Source organism: Mobula birostris, chromosome 18 (assembly GCF_030028105.1).
Source record: "Mobula birostris isolate sMobBir1 chromosome 18, sMobBir1.hap1, whole genome shotgun sequence".
NCBI classification, from domain to species: domain Eukaryota; kingdom Metazoa; phylum Chordata; class Chondrichthyes; order Myliobatiformes; family Myliobatidae; genus Mobula; species Mobula birostris.
Window position 1 is genome coordinate 16,110,945 of NC_092387.1, and position 15,895 is coordinate 16,126,839.

A 15,895-nucleotide genomic window follows, 5' to 3' on the forward strand; every position below is an offset into this window, starting at 1 on the left:
ATTGCTCCAAAAAACTACCTTGCACACATTTGACAAACTCCAAACCATCCAGCCCTTTTACAGAATAGGCTTCCCAGTATATGTGTGGAAAATTAAAATCTCCCACAATCACAACCTTGTGCTTACTATAAATGTCTGCTATCTCCTTACAAATTTGCTCCTCCAGTTCTCGGTCCCCATTAGGTGGTCTATAATAAGCGTCACAACACCTTTCCTATTCCTCAATTCCACCCAAACAGCCTCCCTAGACGAGTCCACTAATCTATCCTGCCAGAGCACCGCTGTTATCTTTTCTCTGACTAGCAATGCAATACCTCCCCCTCTTACCCCTCCTATTCTATCACACCTGAAGCAACGAAATCCTGGAATATTTAGTTGCCAATCACACCCCTCCTGCAACCATGTTTCACAAATAGCTACAACATCATATTTCCAGGTATCAATCCATGCTCTAAGCTCATCCACCTTTCTTACAATGTTCCTAGCATTAAAATAGATGCATTTGAGAAACTCTCCACCTCCCACTCTCTGTTTATCCTTAATGGAGCAAACTTTGTTATCTTTTTCTTCCTTTTCCCCGACATCAACCTCACCTCTCCTAGTCTCCTTAATTTGATTCCCTCCCCCCAACCATTCTAGTTTAAAGTCACCTCAGTAGCCCTCGCGAATCTCCCCGCCAGGATATTCGTCCCCCTACGATTCAAGTGCAACTCGTCCCCTTTGTACAGGTCACCCCTGCGCCAATAGTGGTCCCAATGATCCAAAAACACGAATCCCTGCCCCCTGCTCCAATCCCTCAGCCACGTATTTATCCTACATCTCATTGCATTCCTACTCTCGCTGATGCGTAGCACAGGAAGTAATCTCGAGATTACTACCTTTGCAGTCCTTTTTCTCAACTCCCTTCCTAACTCCTTATATTCTTCTTTCAGAATCTCTCCCCTTTTCCAACCTATGTCATTGGTACCTATATGTACCACGACCTCTGTCTCCTCTCCCTCCCACTTCAGGATCTCTTGGACGCCATCAGAAACATTCTGGACCCTGGCACCAGGGAGACAAACTACCATCCGGGTCTCCGGACTTTGTCCATAGAATCGTCTATCTGACCCCCCTGACTATTGAGTCCCCTATTACTACTGCCCTCCTCGTCTATTCCCTACCCTTCTTAGCTACAGGGCCGGACTGTGTGCCAGAGGCACAGCTAGTGTTGCTTCCCCCAGGTATGCTATCCCTCCCAACAGTACTCAGACAGGAGTACTTATTGTCAAGGGGTACAGCCACAGACACATGGGTACTATCTATTACCTGATTCTTCCTATTCCCCCTCCTAACTTTGACCCACTTGTCTGCCTCCTGTGGCCCTGGTGTGACCACCTGCCTGTAACTCCTCTCTATTAACTCCCCACTCTCTCTGACAAGACGAAGGTCATCAAGCTGCAGCTCCAGTTCCCTAATGCGATCTCTTAGGAGCTGCATCTCGACGCACCTGGCGCAGATGTGGATATCCAGGAGGCTGGGAGACTCCACTACCTCCCACATCCGGCACTGAGAACAACAAGTTGCCCTCACACTCATACTTCCCCCTCTCTTCAAATAACAGGAAAAAAAATAAAAAACCAAACCCTCTTCGCCTTGCCCGTTTCCGCCTAAGCCCGTTTAGCCACAGCTCTTAAGCCTTCACTCTGCTCCTGGCTCATTCCACAGCCTACAAACTACGCTGCCCGCTGTATAAGTTTTATCTATTTACCTCTGATATGGGGAAAAGTTTCCTGCAGCTTCCCCTATTTCTACTCCTCATAATTTTATATATTTTAATCATGTCTCTTCTTAATCTCCTCTGCTCTTGAGAGAATAAACTCCATTCTCTCCTCTTAACTGAATTGCTCCACCCCAAAGAACATTCTGGTGAACCTATCTATGTCCTTTCTAGTCCTCTCACATCTGTACTATAATTTGGTGACCAGAACTGCATGCACACCAAGGTTTTATAATATTATATAAACTCTCTAATTCTGTACTCATTGTCCCAATTAATGAAGGCCACTATCCCCTATGCCTTGCTAATTATGTCAAATACTTGTGTTACCACCTTCAGTGGGTCAATGGACGTACTCAGAGATCCCTCTGATCAATACTGTCTAAGACCCAACCATACGTGGTGTTTATCCTAGCCTTATTAATGCTCCCAAGAGGCATCGACTCTAATTTGTCTGAATTAAATTCTTCCTGCCATATTTCAGTCCATTTCACTGAAAAATAGATAACTCCCCACAGCTTCAGAGTAACTTCCACACTATCAACAACTCTACCAATCTTCGTGTCGCCCACTAGCTTGCTGATCTTGCCTCCTGTATCCAAGTTATTTACCTAAATTATGAACAAGGGCCCCAGTACTGATCCTCACGGTACATCAGAAGTCACACACCTCCAATCAGAAAATAATCCTCTATTGTTACCTTTTGTCTCCTATTGCCAAGCCCATTTTGAATCTAGTTTCCCAACTTTTTTGACCCTGTCTCCCAGATAGGACTTTGCCAAAAGCTTTAGTGGAGTCTGCGTAAATCACATCTACTGCTCTGTGCTATTTTATACACTTTATTAACTTTTAAAATAATCCAGTCAAATTGGTTAGACAGGATCTAGCCTTGACAAAGCCACATAGACTGTTTCTGTTTAGACCCTTCCTTTCCATTAATCCTCTCCTCTTCTTCAGAATTTTGTCGACTATCATCCTTGCCATTAAGGTTAGGCTCACAGCTCTGTACTTACCAGGCTTTACCCTGCTGCCTTTCTTCAAAAGGGGTGGGCTCCATGTATGCTGTCCTATAATCTGGTACCTCATTTGTGTCCAATGAAGATTTAAAAATCTCATCCAGGGCACCAGCGGTCTCTTGCATTACTTCTTGGAGCAACCTGAGATAAACCAAATCTAGTCCCGGGGTTTATTCACTTTTAAGCCTGTTAATACATACAGTACTTCCTCTTTATTAGTGGAGATCTGCACTAGTATTTCACCTACCCCTTTACTGAATTCTCTAACTACAAGGCCTGTCTCCCTTGTGAATACCAATGAAAAGTTTTCATTTCTGACCTCACCCATGTCTTCTAGCTCCATGCATAGGTTGCTCCTATTGTTCCAATGGGCCCGACTTTCCTTGAGTTATTCTTTAGTCCATTATATGGTTATAGAATACTTTCATATTTACCTTAATCCAGTATGCCCGTGATTTCTCTTGCCTTCATAATTTCCCCTTTAAGTGACTCCCAACACTTTTTATGATCTTGACAGGCCTTACCCATCAGATGTTCCCAATATTTGTCATATGCTTCCTCTTTTCCTCTTTATTCACTCCTCAATGTTTTTCAACATCCAGGATTCTCTATATGTTAATCCTGACAGCAATGTGTTGGCCTTGAACACTTACTATTTCTTTGGATGTTTTCCACTGTGCACTTCATCATAAGATAACCTAATCGTGTAAATATTATAAACATTCCTGATACAATTTAATCTCTTCCATTACTTCTAACAGTTTTAGTTAGAATAAGTGAATCACTGTGATCCTTAAGAGTGATAAGGCCTACTTAAAGTTACAATTAAATTACTCATTCTTGCAGCAAATTGGAAATAAAATAAAATCCCTCCCCATTCATCATCCTGCGGGCACTTAACCCTGTAATCAGGACAAGTGCTATCCCTATTTCTATACTTCCCCCCTCAGTAACATTCAGAGGCCTAAACAGTCCTTACCGATGAGGTGACACCTCACCTGCAAGACTGTCAAAGTCAGCTACTATATCTGGTGCCTCTGGTGCAACCTCCTCTACTTTAGTGAGACCCAATACTGAGGCAGCTTCATCAGGTACTTTCCTCAACCCTGGTGGCCACCCATTTTAATTCTACTTCCCATTCCCACTCTGACATGTCAGTACATGGCTTGCTCTGCTGTCCTGATGAGGCCTCATATTCCATTTAAGTAGAATCCAATCTGATGGCATGATCATAGGTTTCTCTAACTCCCAATAATCTCAGTGCCTCGCTATTGTCTCCTTTTCCATCCCACACTCTGTTTCCCCTCTTCTCTTCTCATCTGCCCATCACCTCCCTTTGTGCTTCTCTTTCTTCCCTTACTCCCATAAAACACTCTCCTCTGATATCAGACCCATCTCTTTACCTCCCAGCTTCTATCACCTATGTATTACCTATAACCTCCCAGCTTCTTACTTCAACACCCTCCTTCCCCCTCACCTGGTTTCACCTATCATCTGCCAGTTTATACTCCTTCCTCTCCCCCTATCTTCTTATCCTGTCTTCTAACCTCTTCCTTTCCAGTTCTGTTGAAGGGTCCTGGCCTGAAATGTTGACTGTTTATTCTCCATAGATGCTGCCTGACCTGCTGAATTCCTCCAGCATTTTGTGTGTGTTGCTTTTCTGTAGAACTTCTTATGTTAATGAATTAAGTGTATTTTGATATTCCATCCAAATTGCAAATCATGAATATAAAAGAACAGTGATGTCAGCAGACATGTTATTAAAGGGAAAAATGGCAAGAAATATTTTTAATCTAAAAGAACAAAGTAATACTGTGGGCTGGCCATTATATTGTAGTAGTAATAAGCTCTGATATACAGAAACTTGGAACACTTAAGTTGCTAGTAAGTTGTTTGGACGATTGCTGATTGTCTCAACTTTTAATTAACATGCGTCCATACACCAGAAGTGCTCAGCAGCTAAAGCAATACCTTCGAGAGAGGAATGCAGTTAGTGTTTTGGGTCTATTAGTGGAACTGGCAATAGATAGGTCAAGTGGAGAAGAGAACAAAAAAGTGAATTTGGATGAAAAGTAAGCGCCATTAAATGATGATAGCACAAATCACATGAGAGTGCTGATGGGACAAGCAAATAATTTTTTTTTAAAAATGGCCTGGAGAATGTTTAACTGAAAGTAAAATCATTGAAGGAAAGATACTGCAAATGATGTAAGTCTGAAATCAACACAAAACACACTTAAAAGCTTATTAGCTGAAATTGTTGAATTATAATGCATACTTTAGTTTATTACTGTCCCTCTACTTTTCCACAGACATTGATGAGTGTGCACAGACACCAGGAATTTGCATGAATGGACGGTGTGTGAACACAGATGGCTCCTACAGATGTGAATGTCCTCCTGGCCTGGCTATTGGACTTGATGGGCGAGTCTGTGTTGGTATGGCAATTGGTTGAAATATATGCAATAAGTATGCTTTTGCCAAGAACATGTAGTATGTAAAAGTTTATAGAATTTGTTCTTTTTACCAAATAAGCAAATGTCCAGCATTGTGAAATGTTAATAATTTCAAGATTAAGTTAAATTTACAGTGCCTTCAAAAAGTACTTAGTCCCCAACCTTTTGTTCACATAAATGAGTATTACAACCAGGGATTTTAACCAATTTAACTAAGAATTTTTACTTGTGAATCACATGGTCCTTTTTTTCACAGTAGACCCCTCCAAAAAATAGGGAAAATTGTAAGCATGAAAAACTTAAGAATTCAAACCCTGAAATGTCAGCAGTTCAAAAATATTCACCCCCTTTGCTCAGGACTTAGTTGGACTACCTTTCACAGCTATTACAGCCAGTAGTCTTTTTGGATAAGTCTCATTAAGTTTGCACAATGTGATAGAACAAGATTTGCCCTTTCCTCCTTGCAAAATTGCTCAAGCTTTGCCAGGTTAGTTGGGGAGTAGTGGTGGAAAACAATTCTGAGGTCTTGCCAGAGATGCTTGATCAGGTTAAGATCAAGACACTGACTGGGGCTCTCAGGGACATAAATTTTCTTCATTAAAAGCCACTTCATGGTTGCTCAGGAAGTGTGCTTTGGGTCGTCCTTCTGAAAGACAGACTTCCTTCCCAGTATAAGCTTTCTGGCAGAGGCTAGCAAGTTTTTATCCAGGATCTTTCTGAATTTAGCAGCATTAATTTTCACGTCAATCCTAACCACATTTCCAGTCCTTGCTGCTGAAAAGCATCTTCATAGCATGATGCTACTTCCAGCGTACTTTACAGTAGGGATGGTATTACCTGGCTGATACACAGCATTAAATTCACGCCATACATACTACCACTTTAGTTTCATCCAACCACAAGACCTTCTTCTACATCTTTACTGTATCTTCTAAGTGATGCTTTGCAAAGTTCTTACGGGCAACAATTTTTTTTTAATTAGCTAGGACTTCTTTCTTGCCACTCTTCCATAAATATGTTTTACGTGCAAGGCCTCAGGTATTGTGAAGCCATGAATTCATCTCCAGTTCCAGCCACTGACTTCTGCAGCCCAGAGTGACTGTTGGCATCACAGCATCCCCAGAACATGATGCTTCCTCCACCATACTTTTCAATCTCTTACAAGTGCCATTCTTCTCTGGTGACTAAGTTTAGAGGGGTGGCTGTGGTTTCATATTTTTCCACTTTTTCACAATAGACTGCACTAAGCTCCAAGGTATGTTCAGTGCCCTTAAGATGATCTTGTACCCTTCCTCAGATTCTGCTTCTCTACTATCATTCCCCAGACTTGTCTTGAGTGCTCTTTTGTCTTCATTTTGGTTTGATCTGGTGAAGATCTATCATACTGTTAGACTTACAGAGAGAGGGGGGATTTATTCTTATAAATTAATTGAAAACAGATGATCCTCCAATTTTCTACATCAACAAATTGGGTGAGTTGGTGAGATAATATTTATTGCATCTGCGGAAGGTAAACATTGTAATTACGATGGGGATAAATACTTTTTCAACCTCACAATTTTGGTTTTTAATTTTTAGTAAATTATCGACATGCTTTGGAATTTTTCTTTTGATATGATATGATGCACAATGTTTTATAGATTAGCTCAAAAATCCTACTTCAATATATTTTAAATTTAGAAGATGATGCAGTAAAATGTGAAAATAGTTGTGGGGGCTGAATACTTTATCAAGGCACTATAAATTTCAATTCATGTGATTATATTTTACTTTTAAGAATCCACTTTATAGAATCAAAATCTTACTTTTTCAAGTAACTTTTTCATTTGGTGCATATGGTATCAAATATAAACCAATATCAAAACATATCAACTATAAATAATGCTAGTAGGATTAATACTTGTTATTGCATACATTTAACTTGTATACTATACCTATTTATCTGGTGTAATTCATATTCAGATTATTGTCTGCTGTTAGATACCTCAGTTAACATTTTTTTTGTTTTTAGATGCAGTTAAGGATGTGAATATGCTTAAAATTTGTTCCTGCTTCACAGTTTTAAGTAATATTCTAGATTTATCTTTTCTATTTCGATAACAATACTTCCATAAGATCACCACTCAGCACTTCTATTTTAGTACAGGTTTATGTAGTTTGGACCAGTAGCTTCAACCTTAATAAGTGATTCTTGACTGAAAGGGAGTGTAGTTTTGTTGTAAAGATTTTAATTTATGGCATATTTTAAATGCCATTTACTGCAATTCGCAGTTCCAAGGACCCAGATTTGATCCTGATCTCGGGTGCTATCTGTGCGAAGTTTGAATGTTCTCTCCATGTCTGCGTAGGTTTACTCAGGGTGGTCCGATTTCCTCCTATATCCCAAACAACATGGTAGTAGATTAATTGCCTACAATAATTATTCCTTAATGAAGATTGTCAAAATGGGACTTATTTGTGTGTGAGAGAGAGAATAAGTCACAGTGGTACAGAATATTGTGAGAGAGTTTAAGAGAGCTGACCTGAGTCTAACAGACCAAGTAGCCTCTTTCTGTGTCAGTATAGGAAATTCATTCTAATTGTTATGAAATTATCTGCCATCAGAAAGTTTACTAGTACCAGCGTACACTGTCAAAATAATGGACATTGGAAATGTTCAGGCATTGTGGGTAAAGCCTACTGCTCTCAGAATGCTAGAATTTATGTCCAGATAATATCCATGCACCTGTAGAACAAAGTACTAGCTTGCAAGTATTATCTGAAAAAATTGGTTTGGTTGGATTAATTGGAAAAAAATGTGTTTTCATCTGCACTAAAAAAAAATCAGCAAGTTACCTATCAGGAATCTTAGTTTATATATTTTAATGAATGTCTAAACACATTCTCATACATGTAATGAAAACACAAGATTAAGACAATGTATGCACTGTAAACTTACCTGCAAAAGCACCAAAAAAAATTAAAGGAACAGGCACATTTTAGAACAAGGTCTGTCACTTCTCCATTTCACTCCCAATGTGATTTCTCTGTCTTTGAATTTTGTGTTCCATTGTAAGTTTGAAGTACACCATTTTATATTTTGATTCAGCACGTTAAAGCCCTCAAGACCCAGAACAGAATTCAACAGTTTAAGATACCTAATCTTTTCGCCTTGTATCAGAATTGTTTGGAGGAATACTTGTCAAATCAGCTGTTAATAATTTCACAGCTGCTGCTTGGCATGCTGGCTAATTCCAGCATTCTGTTTCATTGCTTTAGATTTCTAGTAACTGCAGTGTTTTGTTCCTATAGTTCAATTTTTATTTTATTCTTCTTCAATGTTCTATCTGTTTACACCTTGTCTAGACAAATTAACAAAAGTTAATAAGCCTTCATCTACCCCTCTCAGCACTCTTGCCACTGCCTCCATCCTTTCACATAAATTATTTTTCCCTCCACTTTGCCCCCCTCTGCTATTTGTGTTCAATTCCTATCTTCTAGTTGCGAAAAAAGGTTATTGACCAGACTCATTAACTGTTTCTCACTCCACAGATGCTGATTACAGCATTTTCTGTTTATAACTTCAGATCACCTGGATTTCTTTATACACATTAACTTTCATAGCATGCTACTGTTTTCTCTACATATGATATTTTTCTGCTCTTCTTCCTGCTATATTGAAATGATGCTAAAGATATCTTTGTCCTTGGCTGTGAGTTTATGACCTTATTAGGTCTGTGATGTTCTTCATTTTAGAGCCTCTACCCTTGTAGGTAAGTGAGACAACATGCATTTCTGTATTGACATTTTTGGCTGAATATCCAAACAAAACTAGGCTTGGCTGAAAATGACACTCTAACAGGAATTAATATCATGAAGTCAGATTCTGAGTATGATTTGGATTTGAGTTCCCACAGGTGATCAGGGGAGAATACCAGATATTTGGATCCTCCATATTCTATGAGAGGGTGCACCCAAATTCTTGGATTCCATTTTGTACTTTTCTTTCCAAGTAGTGAAGGTTAGCTTTCAAATTATTCGTTATGTGTTGACTGGTCTTGAAACCCTTCTTTAGATTACTATTGACATTAACTGCAAGTAGTTCTGTGAGTTGAACTATTGGATAGCTTTGTCAGAAGGCATTTAGTACACTGGCCTTCATCAGATAGGGCATTGAGTTTAAAAGTAGGAACATTTTGTTGCAGTTAGATAAGTCACTGGTGAGACCGCACTTAGAGTCTTGTGTACACTTTGGACACCCTTATGAAGGAAAGACATTATCAAGCAGGAGAGGGTGTAGAAGAGATTTGCAAGGATGCTGTTTGGACTAGAGGGCTTGAGCTATAGGGAGATGTTGGCTACACTGGATCTTTATACCCTGGAGTATAGGAGAATGAGGGGGCGATCTGATAGAAGTTTATAAAATCATAAGGGATATGTGTAAAGTGGATTGTCATAATCTTTTCACCAGGTTTGGGGAGTCCAAAACTTGAGGACACAGATACGAGGGGAGAGACCCGAGAGATAACCTCTTTATACAGAAGGTAGTGAGTACCTGGAATGAGATGCCAGATAAGTTGGTCGAGGCAGATATAGTTGCAACATTTTAGAGACATTTCAATAGATACATGGAGGGAATGGGCTTGGAGGGTTACAGGTTGAATGTGGGCAACTGGGACTAGCAGGAAGGATGCTGTGGTCAGCATGGACATGGTAGGCTGAAGGGCCCCTTTCCAAGCTGTATTACTGTATGACTCAACTCTAGCTATGTGCCTGGGGTTCTCCAAGATCATTTTCACTGTGCTTCTCAACTATCAACCACTTTTAATCAAGAACTCAGATCTGTACTAGAGGCTTTGTGGAATCTATGCTGTGCACTGTAAGAGAAATAAGCAGCTTATCTGCTCTTTGCTGCTGTGCATAACATTGCCTCATCTCAAGAGTGCCTGACACTCCTGGCAGTTTCTTTCCTAGCTTCTGAATTCTATCTGCATCATATTTCCTTATATGAATCACTCAACTTTCTGAAACTTACGTATTTATTTAATAGACCACTTTTGCCCACTTGACTACTCCCTACTCTTTATTGCCTTCTAAGAGAACTATATGTTTTCTCACAAAGAATCTATGCCCTAATAATAGCTTACTACTGCATTCATCCTTCCTGACCTAGTTGGTGAGTTGCTCTGACATTTCAACATTTTAGTATCTAAAGATTCTTCATTTTACTGTTTTTCACCTTCTAGCGTATTGCTTATTATTCAGAGTTTATCTGCGGCCTAACTGCCATCTCTACCATAATTTAATTATAAGCTTGCAAGCTATCAAATATTGCACATTAGATTTAGAAAGTTTACATGATCTTCAGAATGCAAACTGACTAGCTCAACTGCTTATGCTAATCTTAACATGTAAACAATGCTGAGAGCTGAAGTCTTATTCAGCTGGTAAATAGTGCCATTGGAATTTCAGTAGGATGTTCTTTGTATTACCTCATTTTATGTTTGAATGTAATCTTTGGTCCTAAGAACTGGAATTATTATTCTAATCCTTCCTTTTAGTGTTTCTGCCTAATAACTTGTTTTGACTTATTTACTCCTATTCCAAATTATTCTTGTTTTCTATCTTTCCTTGCCTGCATCAATAATTCTATTCTATTTTTAACTGTTTACTTGCAGATACTCACATGAGAAGCACCTGCTATGGTGGATACAAAAAAGGCCAATGTGATCGACCATTACCAGGGGCCTACACCAAGTCTCAGTGCTGCTGTGCCAACACTGATTATGCCTTTGGAGAACCTTGCCAACCTTGTCCAGCTTTAAATTCTGGTGGGTATTTTGTTATGTGGAACTAATAGGGGGAACATTACTTTGTTGAATGAAACTCTGTAAATTAGAATCAGATAGTATTTTTAATTAACATTAAAAAAATGCAAGCATTGTTCCTTATGTTCAAAAGTAAAATAGTAACTATTATTTACTTACCTACTTTTCACTTTCATTTGTTTTGTTTGACCATACCAGTATAAATTTCTGTTTCTCAATACTTTATTAACAAATTTAACCTAAAGCAAATCCAAAAATTAATTAGAAATCGATAGCAGTGTATGGGAGACAGAATAATCCACCTACAAGTCCTTGTAAAGCTATCTGCTCCTTAGAGAACAAAACTAATGGATATGATAGAGTTCCACTGTATGGAGTGGTTCTACCTTTTCACTCCATGGTCAGCACACCTTCAATTTAAGCATCTACTGAAGATCAGATGTCTTTTCCTTCATTGAGCACAACAGCAGTTCCAGATTGTAGCAAGCCAGGGGACTGGCTTAGATTTATGTCCATTTTGATGAGCAAGCTCCAAATCCTATTCATTTTGTATTAGGATGACAATCTTCATTTTAAAGGTAAATTCATGAAAGGGCTATGAGGTAGAGGCTTCTTGTACAATGGTTCCTATGGATATTGCAGCAAGTAAGCGTGACTGTGGGTTAACAGGGGCATGAGTGCAGATGGCAATTCAGATTGAACTGTCTGTCCTATCACATTTATCTTCATTTGGAGCAGATAGATCTATTTCACTATTGATGGATGGTTAACCACAATGGTGATAGTTTATTTTGACCTTGAGAACCAATTGCCCTAATTACGTAGAACAGGAATTACATAGAATATATGGCATAAGAATAGACTATTTGACTTCTCCTGTCCATAATAGGATTTAAGCTGTACTAAAGCCTCCTCCTGTATTTGATTAACAAAATTTATTAGTGTATCCCTCTGTTTCACCTTCCCATGTAAAATGGTGTCTCCTGAATTTTCTATTAGGTTTCTTGGTAATTGTCTTGTCTGTCTGTGGCCACTGTATCACATGCTTCAACTTTTCAAAAACTTCTGTCTAATATTCTTTAAGTCTTATGTTATCAAGAGAAAATATATCCTGTTTCCTCATTGTTTCGAAACACATTGTAGATATCTCAAATCTCTGTGGTCATCCTTGTGAATCTCTCTGATACCCTCCATTGTCACAGTATTCTATTTTCATAATGTGATGATGATGATGGCTGGTTCTTCGCTTGCGAAGATCAAGAGGGAAGAAGAGTCCTCAGGAGCGACGGTACGATCGTTGGTGACTGTAGAGGCTAACTTCCCATCTGCGCTGTGTAGGTTTCTAGTGAGGATTGGTGCCCATGGACAAATTCCACTCTTTAGGCCAGGGGGACGTTCCACAAAGGCACAGTGAGCTGCGACGACTACGGTGACCGCAAAGCTGTATGTTGAGTATCGGAGTTTTCCTTCTCTTTGACAGTTGCCTGGCACGGCTAATGAGTCCCATTTACCTAGGTTTGGAGTCGGAGTTGCCCTTCTCCTACATTGGCTGCCAGCTAAGACAAATGAGCCCAGCCTGCCCACCCAGTTATACTGCTGAACACTTGGTTGCGCCATGACATAGAAAACTCAGTAAGAAAAAGGATGTCATGTGAAGGCACTTCTGTGGGCACAGTAGTGTAGGAGTGGCCATATACAAGTGACCTCCTGCATGGCAAGCCAAACAGTGGTCCCACAGCGATCACTACACCTGGAAAGGAGAGGCTATGGGAGATGCTTCATCTTCCTTAAGTGAGCAGGACATCCAGCCCAGGACTCACCCATACCCTTCATAATGTAGTGTTACTTCAAATGTTTGATGCAGATTTAGCATAATTTTTTATTTTGATATTTGTAGAAATAAACCTTAGTATTCGATTTAATTTCTATACAGCCCTGCTAATTTCTGGTGCAACTTTTAGTAATTAAAGCACTACAAAAAAACAATTAATTAATTTTAAGAAATTAAGAGTTTTAAGAAATAATATTTTTATAATTTCTTCATTTAGTTTTAATCTAGTTTTTAATTGAATTTTGAATCCTTTACAAATACTGCTAGCATTACAAAAGAAACACTAGAAACTGGTCTGACTAAAATGAAATACGGATGGCTTAAAAGATAGAATCTGTATGCACAGGGTTGCAATGTTAACATGTGGAAGGAAAGGGCATGCATGTCAAATTTTAAATCGGGCTGAAGTGCAAGAGTTCAGGATCCTCAAGTTAGACACAAAGTGAGAGATAGGTTTAAGGTCATCTAACTCTAGGTAGTTCCAAACCCTGGCTTCCTTGGACTTCAGATCTGTCAGGTTCCCTTGAGTATGGATCAAGCCAGCACCAATTTCAATGTGGGGATCTGATTCACAAGAATAGCCAGCAATATTCTGGCACCTTCATACATCACCAGAAGCTTTTTTTTTGAACTTTGTAGATGACTCAGTAAATATCTGATCAATTTTAGTAAATTTTATTTGATAACTCTATCACTTTAGAATTTATAGCCTTGGGTCTATTTGTAATGAAAGCTAAAACTGGAACATATAGAAATACCATTAACAAATTCAGTAACAAAATTATTTTTATATATAAAAATATAGTTAGCATACAGAACATACAGCCATAAGAAATTATTCGAACAGGTAGTAGAGGAAGATAGATGAACAGACTCAGAATAGTAACTAATGCTAATAGGATTAGGTAAAGATAAAATGAAGAGTCAGGTGATGCATAATATGCATGGGAACAGTTGAACAGATAACCTTTCTCTGTCATGAGGGTTCCATGTATTTTACAGTTTTGAGCAAGACCACCAAGGTTTACCGTTTAAGTGGAAATTCATACTTCCACACATGCATTTTTGAATGTAAAGTCTCTGCAATCTTACTGAGATTCCAGGTCATCTCAAGTATAGGATCCAAAACCCATTGATTTCAATCAGGGTTCAGATTGGAGACAGTAAAAGCTAATTTATTTCTTATTAGTTGCATTAATTTAATAATTTTAATTATTAATGTGAAGCTGGATGTTTTTAGATTAATTTAAACATTTCAATTTTAATGATTTATAAATTTTTCCTAGTTTTAAAGGATATTTAAAAACCATTAAGAGCTACTGGCAGCTTTTTAAAGTCGAAAAAGCTGGGCACCTGGCTTTGCCAGCTCTCAATATTTTTTGGTGTAATTTGGGCAGTGTTGAGGCACTGCACTGTCATAAGCCCTATCAGAAATGAAATTCTGCATGCTTTGTGTCAGTAAAATGCGTACTCCACATCTGCATCAGATATGGTAGTCAGGATTTCACAGGCACCAATTCCAAGTGAAGGTATCAGCTCGTCTAATATTTCTTGATTAATGCTTGCTGGCATCCTTAAAAAGATCAACTAAGGAAATATTTTCCTAGAAACTTGCAGTAATCAGTTGCACCAAATAGTTTCAATGCATTGAACTTTGCCATTGAAATCCCATTAATGACAATGGGGTATCTTTTTTGTAAAAGACTATGCTTTTTCAGTGGTTATAGAATTGGATCCTCCATTGCAAAAGTCCACACAAAGCCAAGTGTGACTAATGAAAAGCTACTGTTATCAGTTCACCACAGACCAGAACATCTGGCCATTATATAGAAAATGAAAGTTATTTTCAATACATAAAAACTGTATTTACTATTTAAATTTCATGCATATTTACATCAAAAGTTCTAATACATCAGCAGAAATAAAATGTATCACTGAGAGAAGGATGGCTTATGTAAAAAATTGAAATGACCCAATATTACAGAAAGATGATAGAGCTGTTTTAAATTTGAGTTAAGGAACATGCAATTTGCTCTTAGATTGCACAAAACAAAACTAAAATGGATTTGCCTCAGAGGAGACAGAAATTATTCTTGATGTCTGAAGGGGAGTTTGATCTTTGCCACTCTGGAGGATTTTGAGAGCTTGAGTTCCATTTGATTTCAGTAATAGTGCAAAGTACAGTCCAGTGGATTTTTTAGCCTAACTAGTCAAAAATAGCTCTGTAATGTACAATTGTAGATGGGTTTAGCATATTAATTCTTACCCCCTCAGATTTTTAGGGTATTCGTGGGTACACTTCATGAAGGAACAGTGTCAACAGAGGCAGGGCTTCACCTTTTTCAAATCTGTGAGTTTATACACATTTTGGGGCTGCTTTCTGTTGACCATTTTGCTCTCTTTTTCTGGTAAGTAAAGTCATTCCAGGCTGCTATCCATTCAGCATAGAGGAGCAGACAAAGTAGGCACAGGGATTTGCTGGCATTATAGGCTTCCTGCAAACTGTAGGCATTTATAGACAGTTACATATTATTACTCCTCACAGAGACCACAGTAAACTGCCAAAAGCACATAGTGTAGCCCTGTAAGGTCTCCTTGGTCTGAAAACATAGAGAACATATTTCCTGTGGGTCTTGCTGTCCACCAACCTGTCTGGAGCTCCTTCTAAATTTGTCAAAATCCTTAATATCTATCCAAATGTTAATGACTACTAAATAATCTATCTGGCAAATAAACTTTAACAGGTGTGGAAATTTGCTGTGACTGTTCTCAGGGAATTACAAACCGTAGATATTAAAGGTTTGCTCCTGAGGCTGGAGCTATCAGGCTAAGTGCCAGCTGCTGCCCAGTTTAGGTCTATAGAAGAGTGCATGGTGAGACTAGAATGCCACTTTGTTGCACAGGGAATTACATAAACACTGTTTTAAGCAGAATTAGAACATCGAATAACACTGTTTCTGCACAAATAAAACGAAGGAAAGGAATTCCTAGATTGAGATGCAATAAGTAGGAGTGAAAAGTAGTTT

General features: G+C 38.7%; 1 protein-coding gene across 1 annotated transcript in view; it reads left to right on the forward strand.

Moving 5' to 3' along the window:
* Positions 1–15,895, forward strand: part of LOC140211971 (fibrillin-1-like) — a 460,859-nt gene that overhangs the window by 237,073 nt on the left and 207,891 nt on the right. Inside the window, exons 15-16 of the mRNA XM_072282261.1 lie at positions 5,088–5,213; positions 10,889–11,041. Coding sequence (XP_072138362.1) covers positions 5,088–5,213; positions 10,889–11,041 — 279 coding nt within the window. The remainder of the gene's footprint in view (positions 1–5,087; positions 5,214–10,888; positions 11,042–15,895) is intronic.